Source organism: Medicago sativa, chromosome 7 (assembly GCF_051527215.1).
Source record: "Medicago sativa cultivar Bolivia chromosome 7, Bolivia_mono, whole genome shotgun sequence".
NCBI lineage: Eukaryota > Viridiplantae > Streptophyta > Magnoliopsida > Fabales > Fabaceae > Medicago > Medicago sativa.
The window spans coordinates 53,047,470-53,066,727 of record NC_140755.1 but is presented as its reverse complement, the minus strand read 5'-3'; the positions used below and the strand labels follow the sequence as shown (position 1 = coordinate 53,066,727).

The 19,258-nt window shown below is 32.9% G+C and overlaps 1 protein-coding gene across 1 annotated transcript; it reads left to right on the top strand.

Annotated features, from left to right (window-relative positions):
* Positions 1 to 7,408: 7,408 nt before the first annotated feature.
* On the top strand, positions 7,409 to 13,437 carry LOC146906722 (B3 domain-containing transcription factor VRN1-like). The gene is made up of 7 exons (XM_085725401.1): positions 7,409 to 7,604; positions 7,740 to 8,208; positions 8,418 to 8,539; positions 9,245 to 9,553; positions 9,631 to 11,834; positions 12,355 to 12,780; positions 12,870 to 13,437. The coding sequence occupies exons 1-4, from the start codon at positions 7,533 to 7,535 to the stop codon at positions 9,524 to 9,526; spliced, it is 945 nt and encodes a 314-aa protein (XP_085581527.1). The 5' UTR covers positions 7,409 to 7,532; the 3' UTR covers positions 9,527 to 9,553; positions 9,631 to 11,834; positions 12,355 to 12,780; positions 12,870 to 13,437.
* Positions 13,438 to 19,258: the final 5,821 nt, after the last annotated feature.

Sequence of the window (19,258 nt, the reverse complement as noted above, 5' to 3'; positions counted from 1 at the left end):
GCTTTCACTTTTATTACCAAAGTTGTTGATGAATTGGATAGGCTAATACTGAAATTTCAAAATGGTCAAGTAGGTGATTCTCAAGTGAATGTGTTTCTTAGCAAAGTTGAAGAAATTGAAAGTAACATTGATGGTTCAACACAAGTAAAAAGCTCCGGTTCAACACAAGTAAAAAGCTTTTAAAAAAAAAAAAAGCACAAGGGGCACAAAACGTAAAAAAAGGTTGGGAAGAGAGCAGACATACCAATAAGCAGAAAAAGGTGGTTCAAGCGCTTCACAAATTAAGGTATTATTAAATTATCAAAATATTGAATTTCAATATTAATTTTAGTCAAATAAAAAAGTTCACATTTATGTGTTTATACGCAGAACCAAGATCAAAGTCAAATATTGTGTTTTTTTTACTAACTTTGTCTTCTAAATTATAGGATAACCTTGATGAGGACAACACAACATTGATCAATCACTAAAGATGCGAAGATAATCCAAGTTGATACAAGTTATTTTGGATGTTTATTTGATATGTTTTCTTGGCACAAATGCAGTATCACTTTAGTTGATACAAGTTATTTTAGATATGTTAATTTGGTACAAATTCAGGATCAGTTTAGTTGATACAAGTGTAAACACAAAGTACACTCATTACTGTTATGCATTTATTTATGCTGCAATATCAGTTTCTATTCCTGCACGGTGTTATGCCTTTTCGATATGTTAATTTGTTACAAATTCAGGACCACTTTAGTTGATACAAGTGTAAACACAATCTGCATTTTGGCTGCACTTTGGTTGCATTTTTTCTGCATTTTTTTTGCTGTTTTGGTTGCACAGTCCGTATTCTGGTATTTGGTTGCATTTTTGCTGCATTTATCTGGTTTTGTCTAGCTATTTTGGTTGCATTTTTCTGGTTTTTTGAGGCTATTTTGATGCAATATAACATACTGTTTGGCTGCATTTTTTCTGCAATATCATCACAACTTTTTTTTTTAATCGGCATAATATATTATCTCATACCCGGCACAAGGCGTGCTAAACGGGAAGGCAACGATACAACAAACAAGCCGAAACAGAAACTGCAGCAACAGCTAACAGCTGCTGTCACGCAGCCTCCTGTCTCACCCAAACAGCCAAAAAACAAAAGCCTAACAGAGGCACTAACAAACCAAGGAGAATGCAGCCTACGGGGACAAATCCCAGCTGCTGTACCAGCAGACACCAATGCCAAAACGGACGCCAAAACAGTCCCAAAAAGAGTCCAAAACCACTACCTCCTAAGGCACTCTCTCGAATTCCAACAATATCATCACTACTATTGTAGCATGAACAATTTATATTACTTTACTTATGGACAAAATAATTTGAGAACAAAGCCACTTCATTCATTCATTCAATATGAAACTTTACATTATAGTAGCCATAAATCCCTTTACAACCATTGACCCCAAAGTTACATCTAATTCATTCAATACGAGACAAGGCATTATGTACAGTATTCATAACTCAGCCACCTCTAATTAATCTATATCCCTCTCAAAGTTATATCCAATTCATAAATCAAGTCATGCACAATAGAATATCTTCAAAGAACTGCAGTTTTATCATTATAAGTTAAAGTAGTAATTGACTCATTATCCATTGTGCTTCAATATCACCATTTTCATGTCAATATATACAACAGAAATAATCAGCAAAAAGCAGGGGAAAGATTCAATAAGAAAAGCAAAATCCAAAAACCTTCAAAACCAGTGTAAATAGTTGCTTCCTGTCTAGAAGAGACTCTCGCCAGTTCTTTCTGATTGCAATTACCAGTGTAAATATTTGCTGTCACATATGCACGATTTCATTCTGCAATTAGCTATTTTCAATTCAAAACTAATCATCGTATGAAGGAAGTATAACGACGATAATGGTGATGAACTTGGTGACGTGTATTCTAGTTGATGAAGAAATTAAAGAGGTCTAAAATAATTATGGTGGTGATGTTGGTGATGTTTAATAATATTTGGTGATGTAAGCAGTGATGGTATATATGGTGATGTTTAGAGTATGGTGATGAAATAGTGAAAATATTTATATTTGGTGATAGAAATGGTGATGTTTAATTATGGTAATATTCTTGTTTATGTTGTGGTGTTGTGCATATTAGGGAGAGTCGTGCATTAATGAATGATGTGTTGATTATGTGTTGATGTGTATTTACTTGACGAGTCGGTCCCCATGCATGCATACTAGAACTGAGTCTAGGAAAAATGGTGATGAAAACTCCAGTAACATATCTCTGGCAATTTGGTGATGAAAAGTCCAGTAACTTATCTCTAGCAGTAACATATCTTTGGCAATTTGGTGATGAAAAGTCTACTAACATATCTTTGACAACTTGGTGATGATAGTTGTAGTACCACATTCATATAGGTCTTAGGATGAGTCCATACACTAGGGCTGAGCAACGGTCAGCTTCGGCCGGTTTCGTTCCGAAAATGTCGAGCCGGCACGAAACCGAGACCACCAAAACTAGACCCTTTTCCGACCTTTCATGCCTTCGGTTTCGTCGGATTACGGTTTCAACAGGCGACGGTTTGTCTCGGGTGGTTTATTTCGGGTTTAGATTTGGATTGAGAATAAGAAAAGAGAAATAATGAATAGAAAATTTCTTTAACATAGTGATTTCCAGAGACTTGATAAGAAATTGTTTCTCGTCTCAAACAACAATAGGAAAGGTGAGTAAAGTTTGAAGAAAACTAATAGAAATAAGAAGATTTGAGATTTGATGAATCAGAATGATTTGTGTTGTTTGGATCTCGATTGATGTGTACAACAAAATAAAAGCAACAAAAAAGATGATTTAAACAAAATAACAAAACTCAAAACTCAAATCTTTGAATAACACTGTCTATTGTTGTTAGTTTGTAAGTTTTAATAACACAATCTTTTAATGCTGAGATTCAGAAAACTAACAAAATATAAACACTGAACAACAAAACTCAAGTCTCAAAACTCAAATCTTTTAATTTTGATAGTTTTCAATGAGTTTTGTTGAACAATAGCAACTGGAAAAGTGATAAAAGGAGAAAATAATTTTTATTTTGCTTTTGAGAAGAAGAGAGATGATCGTAATATTTGTTCTCATATATCCATGGTAATGGTAATAATAGAGGAGAGAGCCAGACCTTATTTATGTAGGCTTTTAAATCATTTATCATGAATAGTAGAAACGTGATGTGTCAAAGGAAGACTTTTAAACTTATTACTCCCTTCTCTCAAAAAAAAAAAAACTTATTAGTCTCTCTGTTTCAAAATACATGTCCAATTTTTACAATGTGCACTATTCACTTGACTTACTTTGACCATACTTTTTTACTAATGTATAAATACAAATATTAGCATGTAAGATGTTGTTTGATTTGTCTCGACAAATATTTTCAAAATATTAAATTTTTATAATTTTTTACTTTAGATAATTAAATATATTAACGGTCAAAATTGTGCATTGACATATGTGAAATGGTTGACTTGGACATGTATTTTGAAACGGAGGGAGTAATAAGCAATAAAGTGATTTAAATTAGGCTACAAGGTGTAGGTGAGTCTGACACTACAACTTTCTATAGGTAGTTGAACTCTATTTAAAACGCATAGTAGAGAAGCCTATTACACGGTCGATTGCGAGTACAAACGGACCATAACTTTAGGAACCGCAACTGACCGTTGGAAACCATATGTACTCGATTTTCTTCAGGTTTTAAACCCGATGGAGGTACTAAAAAAAAAACCTGATGGATGACCCGACCCGACCGATTAATTAAAGTGAGGGGTGGTTTAGACGGGTTTTGGGCGGGTTCAGTTTTAATGTTCCACCCTACCGTACACATTTAAATGACATACTTGTTCTTGATGTTTTTAAATGAGAAGTGTAATGTGATGGTGTGATATACGACATGTCGAGAAAGAATAATAACTGTTGACGATCTTGTAATGGTGGAATATTGTTCTTATGATATTTCAATATTGTGACTGTTTCCTTATAATATGTTATGCCTGGATTTCTCACCCCTTTCTTATTGTTGTATTTATGGTGTTTGTACCCGTGGGGTACAAATACTTAGGACGATGAGATCTAGTTGCGGGACGCTTAGAAGGTTGTGACGGGACTTATCTTCCGTCAATTTTATTTTAGTGATACTTAGGACGAATATGAGCTCTGATATGTAACACCAGGGTTGACGATGAATTTATTTATCTTTGAATATAAATCTTGAGAACTATAGTTATTTCTATTTCGATATTGAATGACAAGAGAAATTTTTATTAATGAGATCAGAGAATTGTTTTCCGTTGATGAAATTATTATTTAAAAGGAAAGTTTATGCTATTATGTGATATCATGCGAAGTTTTGTAACATCCTAATTATTAAATGTATTCTTATTATTTAATAATTATTGTCGAAAAATAGGGTGTTACATCCATCTAAGGTAATTGTACAATTAAAACCTCTTAAGCTATAAAAAGACATGAGCGAGCGGTATCTTGTGGTTTTGGGGGTTGGGATAGTGGAATGAGTAAATCATAAACTCATATTCTTACTTATGAAATGAAGTTTTCATCTTGGTGTTTTTGTAATGTAAATATATTAACATGATTTATATAATTTTTAGATATTGATAGATAAATGAAAATGAATATTAATATTCTATCTACAAGATTGAAAAAAGGATCAATACATGAGAATAATTTACATTCTTTGAGATGTCTTAGGATGATCGCGCTTAATGGGTCTTGATAACAATAGCGCCATGCGGATATGAGGAATTGTTAAATTGAGATAGAATTTTATATATCAGAAAAGAATCATTTAACCATACTTTTCGTTCATAAAATTTAGGCCAAATACCTCCCCGGGTCCTTTAAGTTTCACTTTTGTTTCAGATAGATCCTTTAAATTTCTAAGGTTTCAGATATGTCCTTTAAGTTTCGAGTTTGTTTCGGAATGTCCTTTAAGTTTCTAAGGTTTCAGATAGGTGCTTTAAGTTTCGAGTTTGTTTCAGATAGGTCATTTCTATCAACCTCTGTTAAGCCAAAGTTGACTTGTCCGTTAAGCCAAACTCGAAACTTAAAGGACCTATCTGAAACCTTAGAAACTTAAAGGACCTATCCAAAACAAACTCGAAACTTAAAGGACTTAGCTGAAACCTTATAAACTTAAAGGACCTATCTAAAACAAACGTGAAACTTAAAGGATCAGGGAAGGTATTTGACCTAAAATTTAATAAAAAAAAGTATTTTTTATTCAAAAAAATAAAAAATAATTTTTTGTCAGTAGGTGTTAGACTATGTTTGGTAAAACTAATAAACGTGAAACTTAAAGGATCAGGGAAGGTATTTGACCTAAAATTTAATAAAAAAAAGTATTTTTTATTCAAAAAAATAAAAAATAATTTTTTGTCAGTAGGTGTTAGACTATGTTTGGTAAAACTAATAAATAAAATTTAGTTGATGACAAGATTCTCTCACCAGCTTATAGCTTCTAAACTTTTCTTTCATTTATAACCTTTAATTTATTTTTTATTAAAAAAACTTCCCGGTCAAAAATATAAACTTCGCACCTCATGCTAATTTTTTTAACGGTTGCTATTTCTATTTGATTTTTTTTTTATAAGGTCTTTTTTTAGGGATAAGTCTCTTTCTATTAAATTAAATTCATATATGTACATATTTATCATTATTTTTTTCTTTGCACATATTTACAATAAAAATCCATTAATATATGTGATTTATATATATTATTGTTTTAATATGTACTAATATAGCTTTAACCATCTACTCCCTCCGTCTCATTTTAATAGTCGTTTTAGAGTTGTGTGCGGTTCGTAAGAAAATGATTAGTTAAGTTGATTTTAATAGTAACTTTAGTACTTTTATTAATTGTATTTAGTGAAATAGTTAATTGGAGTGACAATCAATAAATAGGGATATATTAGTGGAAATAAATAATAAATGTTGCATTGATATTCTAAAGTCACAATTATTTTAATAAATAAAAAATTGCTAAAAATGCAATTAAAATGAGACAGAGGGTGTAATTTGTTACTCTATCAAAGTTTGATAAATAACTATTTCTTTAACATTTTTTCTGTCTCAATATAATTTAACACTTTAGAATATCAATGCAACATTTATTATTATCTTTTCTATTATTATACTATCCATGTTTATTGAATATCGTCCAACTTAACTACCTCATTAACTACGATTAATACAAATATTGTAGTAAATAATACTAGTTTTATTATTGAAATTAACACAATTAACCATTTTTTTAAAAAAATACTGCAAAAACATTAAACGACTATTATTTTGAGACGTAGGGGTAAAACTTTTGTATCAAATAACACAATTCATAAAATTAGAGTAATAATATTTGTAAATGGTTATATGTTAGCATGTGAGCTTAGAGTACTAGTTAAGGATTAAAAAAAAGGAAACAATTCCTAAATTCTACTCCCTCCAGTCACATTTTTAAGCAACTTTTACTTTTTTAAATTTATTAAATAAGTGATGTATCTAAAACATAGTACACCCTCTGGTCACAAATATAAGCAAAAATTTATGTTTTAGATTCATTTAATAAACAATGTATGTGGTCTTTATTTTAGACAACATACAACATTTAATGAATGAATGTAAAATATAACTTTTTGCTTATATTTATGACCGGAGGATGTATAGTCTAGATACGTCACTTAGTTAATGAATCTGAAAATGCAAAAATTGTTTATAAATGTGATCGGAGGGAGTACGTAGAAAAAGTTACTTTTTGGTATTTCAATAAGTTAACTACACAATTTCCAAAATAAAGTTTCTATTTTTAGTTTCTTAATAAATGCCCAAATAACATTTGTTAGCATTTCCCATTTATAAAACTAATTGATACTCCCTCTGTCCCATAATACTTGACACACTTGACCGTATTACGCATGCCAATGCATAATTTTGAAGATAAATCTCTTGAATAATATATTAGAAAAAATTATGAAAATTTGATATTTTGAAAATACTCATCGAGACAAATCTAACGACATCTTATATAATATTATTTATCTTTGTATATTAGTAGAAAAATATGGTCAAAGTAAGTTAGGTCAAAATTACACATTTTCAAATAAGTCATGTATTACGGGACGGAGGGAGTAACAACTTTTTTTTCCCTGTTTATTGGTCGAAAACAATAGAAAAAGTAAAAAGAAAATAAAGTATATGAACGAAAAATATTGTCACAAAATATTGTAATTTTTCTAAAATTATATGCCTAGACCCTAGACCCTATGTCCATTTGTAAACACTTGAGTGGAAAAGAAGTTGTAGAAACAGACGCGTGCACATTTTTTGAACAACAGACGCGTGCACATTGAACAGAGCAGGATAGGCTAACGAAGAGTTTTATTTTAAATTAAATCAAAAACTGATGACAGATCAAATCCATTTTTTCAATCGTTATCTTCATATTTTCAAGATCATTTGAGTATTCAGCTTGATCATGGCTAATGAATTTCCTCCATCCCATTTTTTCAAGATCATATGTGATCAAAGCCTTCATCAAGGAAAGCTTGTAAGCTTCCCACTCATTTACCTTTTTTTTTTTCAAGCTTTTGTTGTGCATATAATTTCTTTCTCAAGCTTTTGTTGCCATTTACAATTAAAATATTTGTTTCCATTATATTCATATGGTTTAATTAATTGACAGATGATCCCAAGAAAGTTTGTGGAGAAATATGGAGAAGGTTTATCAAATGCTATATATCTAAAGACTCCAAGTGGTGCAAGGTGGAGATTAGATTTGGTAAAAAGTGATGGAAAAATATGGTTTCAAAAGGGTTGGAAAGAATTTGTGAAGTATCATTCTTTATCTCAAGGCCATCTTCTGCTTTTCAAATATGGAAGAACTTCCCATTTTCATGTGCACATCTTCGATAAGAGTGCCTTAGAGATAAAATACCCTTTCCAAAGAGTTGAAGCCAAAAGGGTATCCAACGATCTAGGCAATAAACCTCCGAATGATGAAGATTTGGAAGATTATATAGCAAGTAAAAAGAGAAAAACTAAGTTGTCATTAGAATTTGATCAACCTTGTGAAATTGAAAGCAATAGCTGTGTTAAAGTTGGGAAATTGGAAAAGGTAGCAGCTTTGAATGATATTGACAAAAAGTGTAAAGGTATAAGAATTTGTGTTGTGAATGTCTCATGAATCATGCATACTTCACATGTTAGCCTATGTTATTAGCTTTTCATTCTTAATTTACTTTCACATTATGATTGGTTAAGTTTCAAATTATGGCATGCAAGTTGCAACTTGTTCATTATATTTCAATTTTTATAATAGATCAATGAAAATTATAGTTTAGGGTGTGCTTGAATTTTGCAGGAAAGCAATTGGCTGTTGCTAAGAAAGTTACAACCTTTGACAGAGCAAACTCTATGAGAACTTGTAATCCATCCTTTATTGCTGTCATGCGTCCATCATACATTGATGCTGCTTGTAATCTGGTAAGCTGCAAACAAAGGTTTTGCTTAAAGGTCATAAATTTTTTTAATGGATGAAGGTCATTCTTTTTTTGTGTTAATCCTCCGGTTCCTGGGAGAAGGGGGCCCTGATAATCTGAAGTTCAGCCGTGAAGAAGTATAACCTAGCCCAAAATTGTTCCACCCAAAATCGAACTCGGGTTCTCCTGAATGATTAGCCCTTGAAAAACCACTATAACAAATTACCAAATTTTACCCATTAAGTAGGGTCAAAAGTATTTATTTTTAGTTAAATATGTTTGGTCCCTATAAATATCTCTGGTCAAAATTTAGTCCAAACAATTTTATATGGACTTGACTCAGATTTGTGGTATTTTGTAAGGAGTAAGGACTACAAACATTTTTAATCCTTTATATTTTGGGTCTATAAATAATGAAAAATGGAAACTATTTTTATTTTGAAGAAAATTGGAAACTACTTATTGAAAACTTCAATGTTAATCTTTATTGATAATTTGGAAAGAGTTGAAATGTTGTTATATTGTCATCAATGTAAAATGTTTTACACTGTCAACAAGAAAGTCAATCATAGATGTGACTTTTGAAGTAGTTATGATTAAAGTCAAATATTTTTACACTGACAATGTATTTCAAAAAACTATACTTTTACTCCGACAATGTATTTACTGATACTCAAGAACATTTGTGTTTTTTTCTTTTGTTTGACAGAACATACCAAGTGAGTTTGGTAAAAGACACTTATTAGGTTTAGGCAAAAAGCAAGGAGATATTCATCTTAGGTTATTAAATGGGAGAGTTTGGCCTGCAAGGTATCTAATTAGGAAAGGCAATAGAAAAGGAGAAAGATTTGAAATGTACTCAACTGGATGGAAGACGTTTGCAGAAGACAACAACTTGAAAGTTGGTGATGTTTGCACTTTTGAGCTCTTTCCTACTAGCACTATACTTACCTTCATTGTTCACATCTTTAGGGATTCTTTTGAGACATAGACAATTGAATTTGTCCAATATTTCAAGGTATGATCATGTTTAATTTTGTTGTTTGAAAACTTTTCCTAATGTGTCAAATAAATTTATTTATCTACCTTGTGCAGAATCAACACACTAAGGAGTGGAGCTATTTTGGAATATAGAAGGAACATGAAAATCATCTTTACTACCAAATCACCATCACAACCAAAGAGTTTCAAAAATGTTCTATGCACTCAATGTTTGATCCAGTTCATGCATGATTTTGAGCACTACTACCAAATGATTAGATTATTACTAGTCTAATAACTAAGAATTGGTACAACAACTATTTTGCTTTTCTTTGGTGTTTGCCCCTGAGCTTCACTTGATGGAATGTAATTCCTATAAACTTTGTTGTTTTTCTTCATGAATTTTTGTATTTGTCTCCGATGTTTCTATTTCTTTTATACAGAAAAAAGAAAACCAACACAGAGAAGGTTGAAGGATGCTTCCTGGGTCTTGAGGGAGGCTAGCACTAACCTCCTAGAGGCTTCAAGGTCATGTTACTAGACTCACATGCTCCTTTGTAGTATCAGATATTATTATCAGGACATGTTACTCCACCTTCACAACCATGCCAGTTGCACCTTCTAAACAACTTTAACAAAGTTTCTTTTCATTTACTGCAAGATGACAATAAAAACAACACCCTTCAAGAAATGTCCTTTCTTTCTATTTGCAAATAACTTTGAGCCAGTCAAATAGGTATATATTCTATCTTAAGTTTTTTACTTCCATTTTCAACCCTGTCAGGATCGAGTTCGCCCCACATGACATTTTCAGCATCTTAACATTTCCTGTTTGAATAATTTTTCCAGAAAACATACTATATACATTCCAGTTTGTTTGATTTTTATCAACTCAGTTGATCTTTAATTCTTTATTGAAATTGGCGATCGACAAAAGCAATAAAAAGAAACTGAAAATTCCAGAACAGAAGAATAATATAAATTCCAAAGCATTGAAGAATCACTTCAAACTTCAAATTAATAAATAAAGTAAATACCATCGATATTGCATCCCTAAATTAATAGTTATTTTTTATTTTGCATTTTAAGTAAGAAAATGAAGCAAAATATTACTCCCTCCGTCCCTGAATATCTGACCCATTTACTAAAAAAAGTGTCCCAAAATAATTGAGCCATTTCAATTTTCAATACAACTTTCATCATTCCCAATACAATATAACTCTAATTAATACTACTTCCATCATTCCCAATTCAATATATTTCACTTTCCCCTTTATTTATACATTTTTCTTAATCTGTGTGAAAAACCAAACTGGCTCAGATATTATGGGACGGAGGGAGTAACCTCCAACTTATCTTTCACTACCCCTTCTGGTCACAACTTCCGCTGAATTCCGGCAGGGCCACGCTCCAAAATCGGTAATTCTGAGTCTTTAACTGATATTGTTTCTATTTTTCGAATTGATTTGATTGATTTAGGATCCCACTGCTTCAATCATATCCACTGCAGCTCCACCCTTTTACCGTCTCTTTTTGAATTACTCGGTTCAATTTCACATGCTATTTGCAATTTAGAAAACTTTATTTCATACTTGAAAAGGTTTATCGAAATTATTTTGCAAGCAGTAAAACATTAAAAAAGGTTTTGAGGGAGTTTTGTAAACTGAAACAACTTAAAGGAGTGTATGGTTGATCGAAATTGCGATAATGTATGTTGCCTAATTTGTCATTGAACCTATAAACATAATGGAAAACCACATTCACAATCATCTTAAAAATATAAAAGAAGAGCAGTTCTGCAGGCAAAATCTGCAAAAACCCTAAGCAAATTCTTCCCAATTTAACTAGCAACTCGTGTGGAGGGAAAACCCTAGGGTTTAAATTGGACAAATTACTTTGCTGTCCTTGAGGTCATGTGCAATTGCTTTGGGAACCAAGTAGCTTGTGGGTGAAGGAAATCTGCATGGAGAATTGAGCTCACGTTTCCCAGGCTTAGTGTAATGATGGTTGTTTCTTTTCACCATACACTTGGCTGAGGATTTGCATTAAGCATTTGAAATGAACGCATGTGATGGCCTCAATTAACTAATGAGCATTTAACCATACACTTGGCTGATGATTTGATTTGTAAGCTTGAGATGAAGCCATGAGAATAGCCATTTCTTCTTTCTATATAAATGAAGCTCATGCCTTCGCAAACCACAACACATAAACAACATTTCATTTTCTGCAACCAAAGTAAACAATGGAAAATTTTGGGAACTTAACAATGTATGCCAAGGATCGTGAGGCTGCTGGTGCTATATGTTTGATGAAAGGTGCACCTTAAGAACTTTATTTGTTGAATGCTTGATGTTTGATTCATAATCTGAGTTTTCTTAACCTACACCTATTTGTAATTGTGAAGCTATTTTATCCTTTTGATAGTGTGTAAAGTTGTTGTTCAATTTCTTATATATGTGTTTCTTTATCCCATCAAAGGTGTGAATGCAGAATCTCAAACAGGAAGTGGTTTGTGTTTGTTGTTCTTTGGATTGTTGTAGTTCTTTAAGTATGTGCTATGTGCTACTTTGATTTTGTTCATTTGTTGTGTGTTTGCTTGACATCATGTTTGGTTTAAACATAATATGTGTATGAAGAATAATAAAAGAATAGGTCTGGGATACTACATGGTAAACATGTCATGATTTAATCATAGTTTCTTATCTGTTGGTGTTATTAAGATGCTCATCATACATGTGAAGACTTTAACATCTCTTTGGAGTAGTCATGGGTTTGCATGATTATTCTTTAAACCATCGCAGGAAATTAAGTCATGATCATTTGATATTTATGCAGCGTAAGGGAAGGCTGCCTGCTTGCTTTGCAAGATGTTTTAGTTTGCAAGTTGGTCCATATGTCATGCTGCGTGATCATAACTACAATGAGATTGAGGTTGCCATTGAAAAAAAGAACGGGAAAGTCTATTTTGCTGATGGATGGTCATTTTTGAAGAACTTTTATGGCATATTAGCTGGTGGTTGAGTCACAGTCATCTTTGCAAATTGACACCTCTTTCTGATTGAAGTCAGGAATCTCTTTGGAGATGAATTGGAATATCCTCGCCTGAATCCTTCCCTCAAAATGATGTTGGAGACTCAAAGTGCCAAGGACTATAGAAAGTCCTTTGTTAGATATGGTTTGAATGCTTTTTTCCTTCCCACTGTTTTCTGTCACACAATGGTTAAGCAGTTGACGTCTGATGATGTTTCTTCTGGAGTGTTGGTGAGTTGCATACTTTTTTTATATAAACTTGCTTGCTTATGATAACTGATTAGATATCTAACTTATTCGTGTTTTTCCCGTGTATTCAGAAGCTGAATTGGCTAGGTTTCTGTCAATCTGCATTTCCTGCCTAGCCAACCGAGACAACTCTCATTGATTATCTTGGTTATCCTTGGAAATTGATGATGGAGTTTGGTCGCGATGGAGATATGACATGTCTATTTTCTGGTGAGTGGCAAGGTGTGTGCGTTGCGCGTCTCCTGGTTGAAGGATCAAGTGTCAAGTTTGGTGTCACAGAATCCACCAACAATAAGGTTATATACCTGTGTCCACCTCAGATGTTGGTCTTGAAGACCAGGTTACCACCATCTGCTAATGCCGGTGAAAATGGTGCGTCCTAACGATTCGAGCAGTATTTCTGGAAGAATTAGTCTATTATCATGTTGGTCTGTCTTCCCATTGGGAAAATGTGGTCGTTTTTGTAAGATCATCAATGTTACATGATGTGTTTCTATTTTGGTATTAGTTGTACTCCTAAAGCTACATTTGTACATTTCAGTGTCTTTGTTGCTTGGTCTTTATGTATTGAATCAATTATGAAGTTGCTTTTTATAAGGCAACTTAGTATTAATTTAAGTTCTGATGTTGTACTCTTAATGTTGTGTGAGCTATGTATGTTCACTGTTAATGAAGATTGTGGTTTTGTTTGTTGTGATATGACTATGAGTGTATCAATCTTATTGCCTCTATTCCTAGGCCATGAGATTGTTTCATGAGGATATCTTAAGTTGTGAATAAGTATTGTATACTGTCATGCAATTGTTGCTAACAATTGCTTATTAAACTTATGCCCAAAATGATATATGGCTTCTATTTATATTATGTGTGGTTAATTCTGAAAAAATGAAAAACTATGGAGATAAGTGATGATATCCTATTCTAGATAATGAGTACAATAAAAGGGATCACATTTACCATACATCTGCATATTGGTGATATCGTATATATTGTCCCTTTTAGTGAATATTTTTCAAACTGCAACAACCTCAATGCTAGCAGTCAGGGCTTAGGTTTTTTATTGTATGCATGATCATTCAACAAACTTGGCCATATTATCTATAATTCTAATATATACTGAAGTATAATGCCATCTAAGAAAAATCCCGTAATGCAAAGCATGTTTTTTCATGATGTGCGCATCTGTTTTTTTTTTTTTTTTTTTGGTGAAAGATATCCATTTGGTATGGTACTTCACTTATCAATGAGCATGATTTTTCTATGATGCATTTTCAAACGTGCAGATCAATCCTTTTAAGATTGGTTTTGTGGTAAGATTTGTTGCAAATGATTTCATTACTTGATGCACTCATTGCAACCCATGCTTGTGCCAAATGTTGGCCATTTAAGTGTGCATGAGATATTGTCCTTTATCAATGGAATGTAATTGGTTGTCTATTGGTTGGAGTGGAGTGTTGCATCAAATATAAGCTCGAGTTCCGTGTTAAGCTGTCATCTGCCACCCAAGTTCACTCATCTCACAAGTTAACTCCAAGTTGTAGGCCTATTGTTTGCATTTAAGCCTAAGGAATGATTTGGTATGCTAGGAAAGTGGTTCTAGAGCCTTTTTGTGATAGCCATTCTGCATACCTACACATGTCATTAATATATTCCAGACAAGTGTTTAAATGATGTATGTTTAGTGGTAATTAGGATTTGTTTTCCAAAGTAGAGATAATAATCATTCATTAAGTAGAGTTATAGTTAATGATAGCTCTATTTGATTAATGTATCTTCGTATGATATGGTAAACCTTGATCAATGCTAAGTTTGTGATTGTTTTTTTCGTCTAAAGTCCGGTCATTTTAGAAGTATTTTCTAATTATAGTTGAATTTGATGCAACATAGCACTTATGCACTTACTGTGATGTGACTGTGTGATAGATTAAGTGCTTAATTAAAGTCCAATTCATTGTATGTTGCATTTTTATAAACCTGCGTATGAGTGAGCCTAGGATTATTTGCAAAGTACGATGAATATCATATGACTGTTTTGTTATGGTGATAGTATGCCTTGATAACGCGACTGTGATTTTTTTGGATTTATCCGATTTTTTTCACAACGACTGTGTATAACCGGCACGGCAAATCTGGTGCAGAGATCATAATAAAAAATTCTCCTATATACTTGAAAAATCCACAACTTCTAAGTACTATATACGCAAAAAGAAAGAAATTGGCAACTGTGATAAGAATAGGCCACCCGTGGCTCCCTTCAGCACATATTAACTGTTTCTGCTATATGCTTTTCGACAGCAGGGTTAACTCAGCTGTCAACGCCGCTTATCTCTCCCTCGGCCAATAAGGTATTTTTTCAAGCTCCTTTTCTACCATGGTGTCACTTTATGGTTATGCATTCTATTTACCTCAGCATTCATCAAACATCACATTGTTAATATTTTGATCCGTATTAGTCTCGCACAAGAATTAACATAACTTATTCTTCTATATCCATACAGACATCAGGTATAACTCAGATGTCGACGCTCCATATCACAACACTCGGCATATCAATGCAACCAGAAGCTACGACAATGAGCAGGAACACTCCTTTTGGTTTCAATACCATCCGGTATAGCTGAGAATCCGAAAAATTCTATTGATCGAATGTGTATTCGTTTCAATATTTGAGTTATTTTTTCAATTAAGCATTCATCTAAACATACAATCCTACACATACATCTAAATATGCATAACCTAGCCATATATCTAAAGTGAGGTGTGTGCATGTGTCGGTGCTTGTGTTGGTGTACATTATTAGAGTCCATTGTCCTTATTAGTTACATCATGCCCTAGTTTACATGCTATGGTTTTGCAAGAAATTAAATTGCATGAAAGTAAAATACAAGAACTCCTAAGTGTTACATTCTAAGTCTTGGTAAAAATTTAAATGTGCAAGAAGTAAAGTGAAGGAGGAGATGAAGTATGGAATGCTCATGATGTATGAAATATGAAGTAGAATGGTTAGTGAAATTAAGGCACAAAATGATAGAAAGATAGGCAAGGATATACTAAACAAAGAATAGTAAAAATGACAAGAATAAAAGTGTCAAAATGTAGTAAAAATTCACCATAACCTCTCAATAAGTACATGACCTATAATTTTCTTATTATGGTAGTTTTCAAAGAGTTTTATTGTAGCCATAATATGGGAATTATAGGAATATACTCAAGTCAAAAGATATGATACATTTTTTAGACACATTTGACACTTTGTTTTCACAAGACTTTCAAAACAAGAAACTAACAAATCAATCATACAACAGTGGAGTGAACATAACAAAACAGTGGCAAACACATCTTAAAATCACATATTAAGTACCCATATCATGCATCAATATATCATGATCAAAATCATAGCAAAATTTCTCGAAAATTAACAAGAAAAGTAAGCAAGTAACAAGAATTAATACACATATTTTTTATCAAATTTTATTATAAAAAAAATATTATAAAAACACCAAGAAAATTATCAAGAACTCATAGAAAATTATTTGGAATTTTTGCACAAAATTTTGACATGCAGAAGGTGTAAAAAGCAAAGTTCAGTACTGAAATAGCAAGATCAAGGCAAAAAAACGAAAATCCAATAAAAACATAAGTCCAGGCCCAAAACCTAATAGACCTGGATCACAGAGAACGAACACAGCCGTTGGATTGATCCAATTGGATCAAACCTTTGATCCAATGGCCAGGATGCCAAACCAAACGAACCAAGGCTGAACCAGACCGGTTCAATCACCTATATAAAGGTTGATGGACCGGTTCAACTCATTTTCACTACTCGTTTCTCTCTCTTCTCTCTTTCTAGTGAGAGAAGCTCTCACTTCTCTCTTCTCCAACGTTCATCCTCCACCGCCGGTTTCTGGAATGAAACGGCTGGAGACGATGAAGATTCGTCGGAATCTTCATTGTCACCGCCGTAAATTCCAGATTCCGGCGACACTCAAATTTCTCCGATCTGTTTGGATCTAAACCCTAACTTGTGCTATTTTTCATACTGATTATGAATCTGAACTTGATTTTGTGGAATAAACGGTGAATCATCCTAGATCTACATGTTAGGGTTTTGACTCTGAACTTTTTCAATCTTTTTCAAACTTTTTCGAAAGGACGAGTCTTAAAGCTTGTTGATCTATTCAGTTTCACTGTTTATTTTTGATTTCGAACCTTCGATGATGATTTAAAGTGAAAAACGAGAAGGTTATTTGAATATACCTGTTGAAAATTGGAGATTCGAGCCAAAAGAAAGAGGAGAAAGATATTGAAGCTTCTTCTTCGTCTCTGAGGTATATTTTGATCGAAACTCCGAAAATAAATCGAAGTTTCTTCGTCTTCTCACTCTTCGTCTCTGTGATTTCACTGGTTTTTTCTTCGATTCCTCTTCTTCTCACCTCTTCGTCTATCTGATCACACTGGTTCGTCCTTTGGATGATTCAGTGTTGGAATTGCAGAGGCTTTTGTTCGATGATGAAGATTCGTTCCGAATCTCTGAGAACGACGAAACAAAACTACTTTTTAAATCGAACTGTTTTTTTGCTACGTAGTTGTTGAATTTGAGCTTCGTATGGTGAAATTGATAAGAATTTGTGACTGAATTGGTGTGAATTTGTGTTTGTTACGGTGGTTTTAGTGGCGAAGAAAGTTTGTTAGGGTTCTGTTAGGGTGGCGCGTGTAGCGCGTGGCAAGAAAGAATTGTAACTGTGTTCTGGTGAGTTGGCAAAAGACGAATGGCTCTGTGTGATTCCTTCTGACACCGCATTGATGAACTTGCCCCTTTTATAGGCTGCCATGTGGCCTTGGTGGCCAATGGCTTGTTGACATGTGTCCCTGGACTTGCTTGATTCGAACTTGGACCAATTTGGACTATGGGCCCTTTTGCAATTTTGAAAAATTAAGGACCAATCTGAAAAATTAAAAAAAAAAGACTAAAAACAAAACTTGACACTAATGGGGACTGTTCTGCAATATTTAAAAATTAAAGAAAAAAAGAAAAATAACAAAAAGGACTGAAATGCAAATGTTAGAAATTTAAAGGACTAAAGTGCAATTTTTTAGGGTTTTTAGGACTAAAATGAAAATAACAATAAAATTTGGAATAAAATTGGTAAATTGGAAAAAACGTAAAGTGAAACCAATAAAAGACACGAAATGGACTAAAATGAACCAACTACTTAAATGAGGTACTTCAAAGTAACCTCTCTCTGCCAAAATTTCGTGTGAAATGACCAAAATGCCCCTAGGGACTAAAACGACTAAAAATGACTCAGATGCAATTTTAAAATGATTTTTTAACAAGGAATAAAAGCAGGAGTTTATTCAAACCAAATTTGAAAGACTCAGAGACAATTTTTTAGAATTTAAACAGAGTTTTAACACATGAAAAGACTAAAATACCCCTAGGGGCTAAACTGACTCAGAATGACTTCAAATGCAATTTTAAAATGGATTTTGACATAGAATGGAAACAAAGACTCACTCAAACTATTTGAAAGGACTCAAACAATTTTTTAAAAGATTGAAAGAAATTTTAACATAGGCAATGACTAAAATGCCCTTTTATGTGAATTTTGCAAGTAATATTGAAACAAAATACAGAGGAAGATGTAATTGATCAGAGACATATCAAATGACTTGAAATGCAAGAAAAGAAGAATTGAGTTAGTATTTTTAGGTCCAAAATTATGGTATAACAACAAGCAAAGATTCAAGTGTGGGGGAGTTTGATGAGTCTATATTTAGTCTATTTTTATGCATTATTTAGTTTCGTTTTAATTAGATTTAGTTTTATTTTATTTAAATATTATTTCCTTTTTGAGCTAGTTTACTACAAATTGCATATTTTATATTTTAGGAACGAATATATGATGGAAGGTGTCTTGGAGCAAAAGAAAGGAGTCTGGAGCTGATTTGGAGCAAAAATACGAAAGATTCGGAACAAAAATATAAAGCCCCCAAGTCAGAAGCTTGGCACGGCCCGTGCCAATATGTGGCACGGCCGTGCCACCTCACAGAAGGCCTTTTGCTGCTTTTTCTTCAGGCCCAAGTTACTCTGTTGTAGTTTTACTGATTAGCCCTTATAGTTGCTTAGATTTTAAGTCAATTGTAAAGCTATAAATAGAGTAGCACTCCATCATAAACAATCATCTTTTGTTCTTGGAATAAAAGTTCACTTTTATATTATTGTTCTTTTACTTTATTGCTTTCTATCTTCTTCCCCCATGTCTACAATGAACGTTAGTGAGTAGACTCTTCTTTGTCTTAGGATTGTTGGATAAGTCTAATGATGTAATCCGGATCAAGCCAAGCCTTAAACCCTAATTATATGTTACTTTAATTCCTTATCTAAATTCACCGTTTTAACATGAATTAATTATTATCAAACTGTGGAAGCGAACGCGGAGGGTTTGATAATGGTTAA

What these genes read in the sequence shown, in the direction of transcription:
- LOC146906722 (XM_085725401.1), top strand. Translation starts at nt 7,533, where the DNA reads ATGGCTAATGAATTTCCTCCATCCCATTTTTTCAAGATCATATGTGAT. An exon ending in TATTGACAAAAAGTGTAAAG is followed by an intron (nt 8,209 to 8,417) that starts GTATAAGAATTT and finishes TGAATTTTGCAG; the next exon opens with GAAAGCAATTGGCTGTTGCT. An exon ending in TTGATGCTGCTTGTAATCTG is followed by an intron (nt 8,540 to 9,244) that starts GTAAGCTGCAAA and finishes TTTGTTTGACAG; the next exon opens with AACATACCAAGTGAGTTTGG.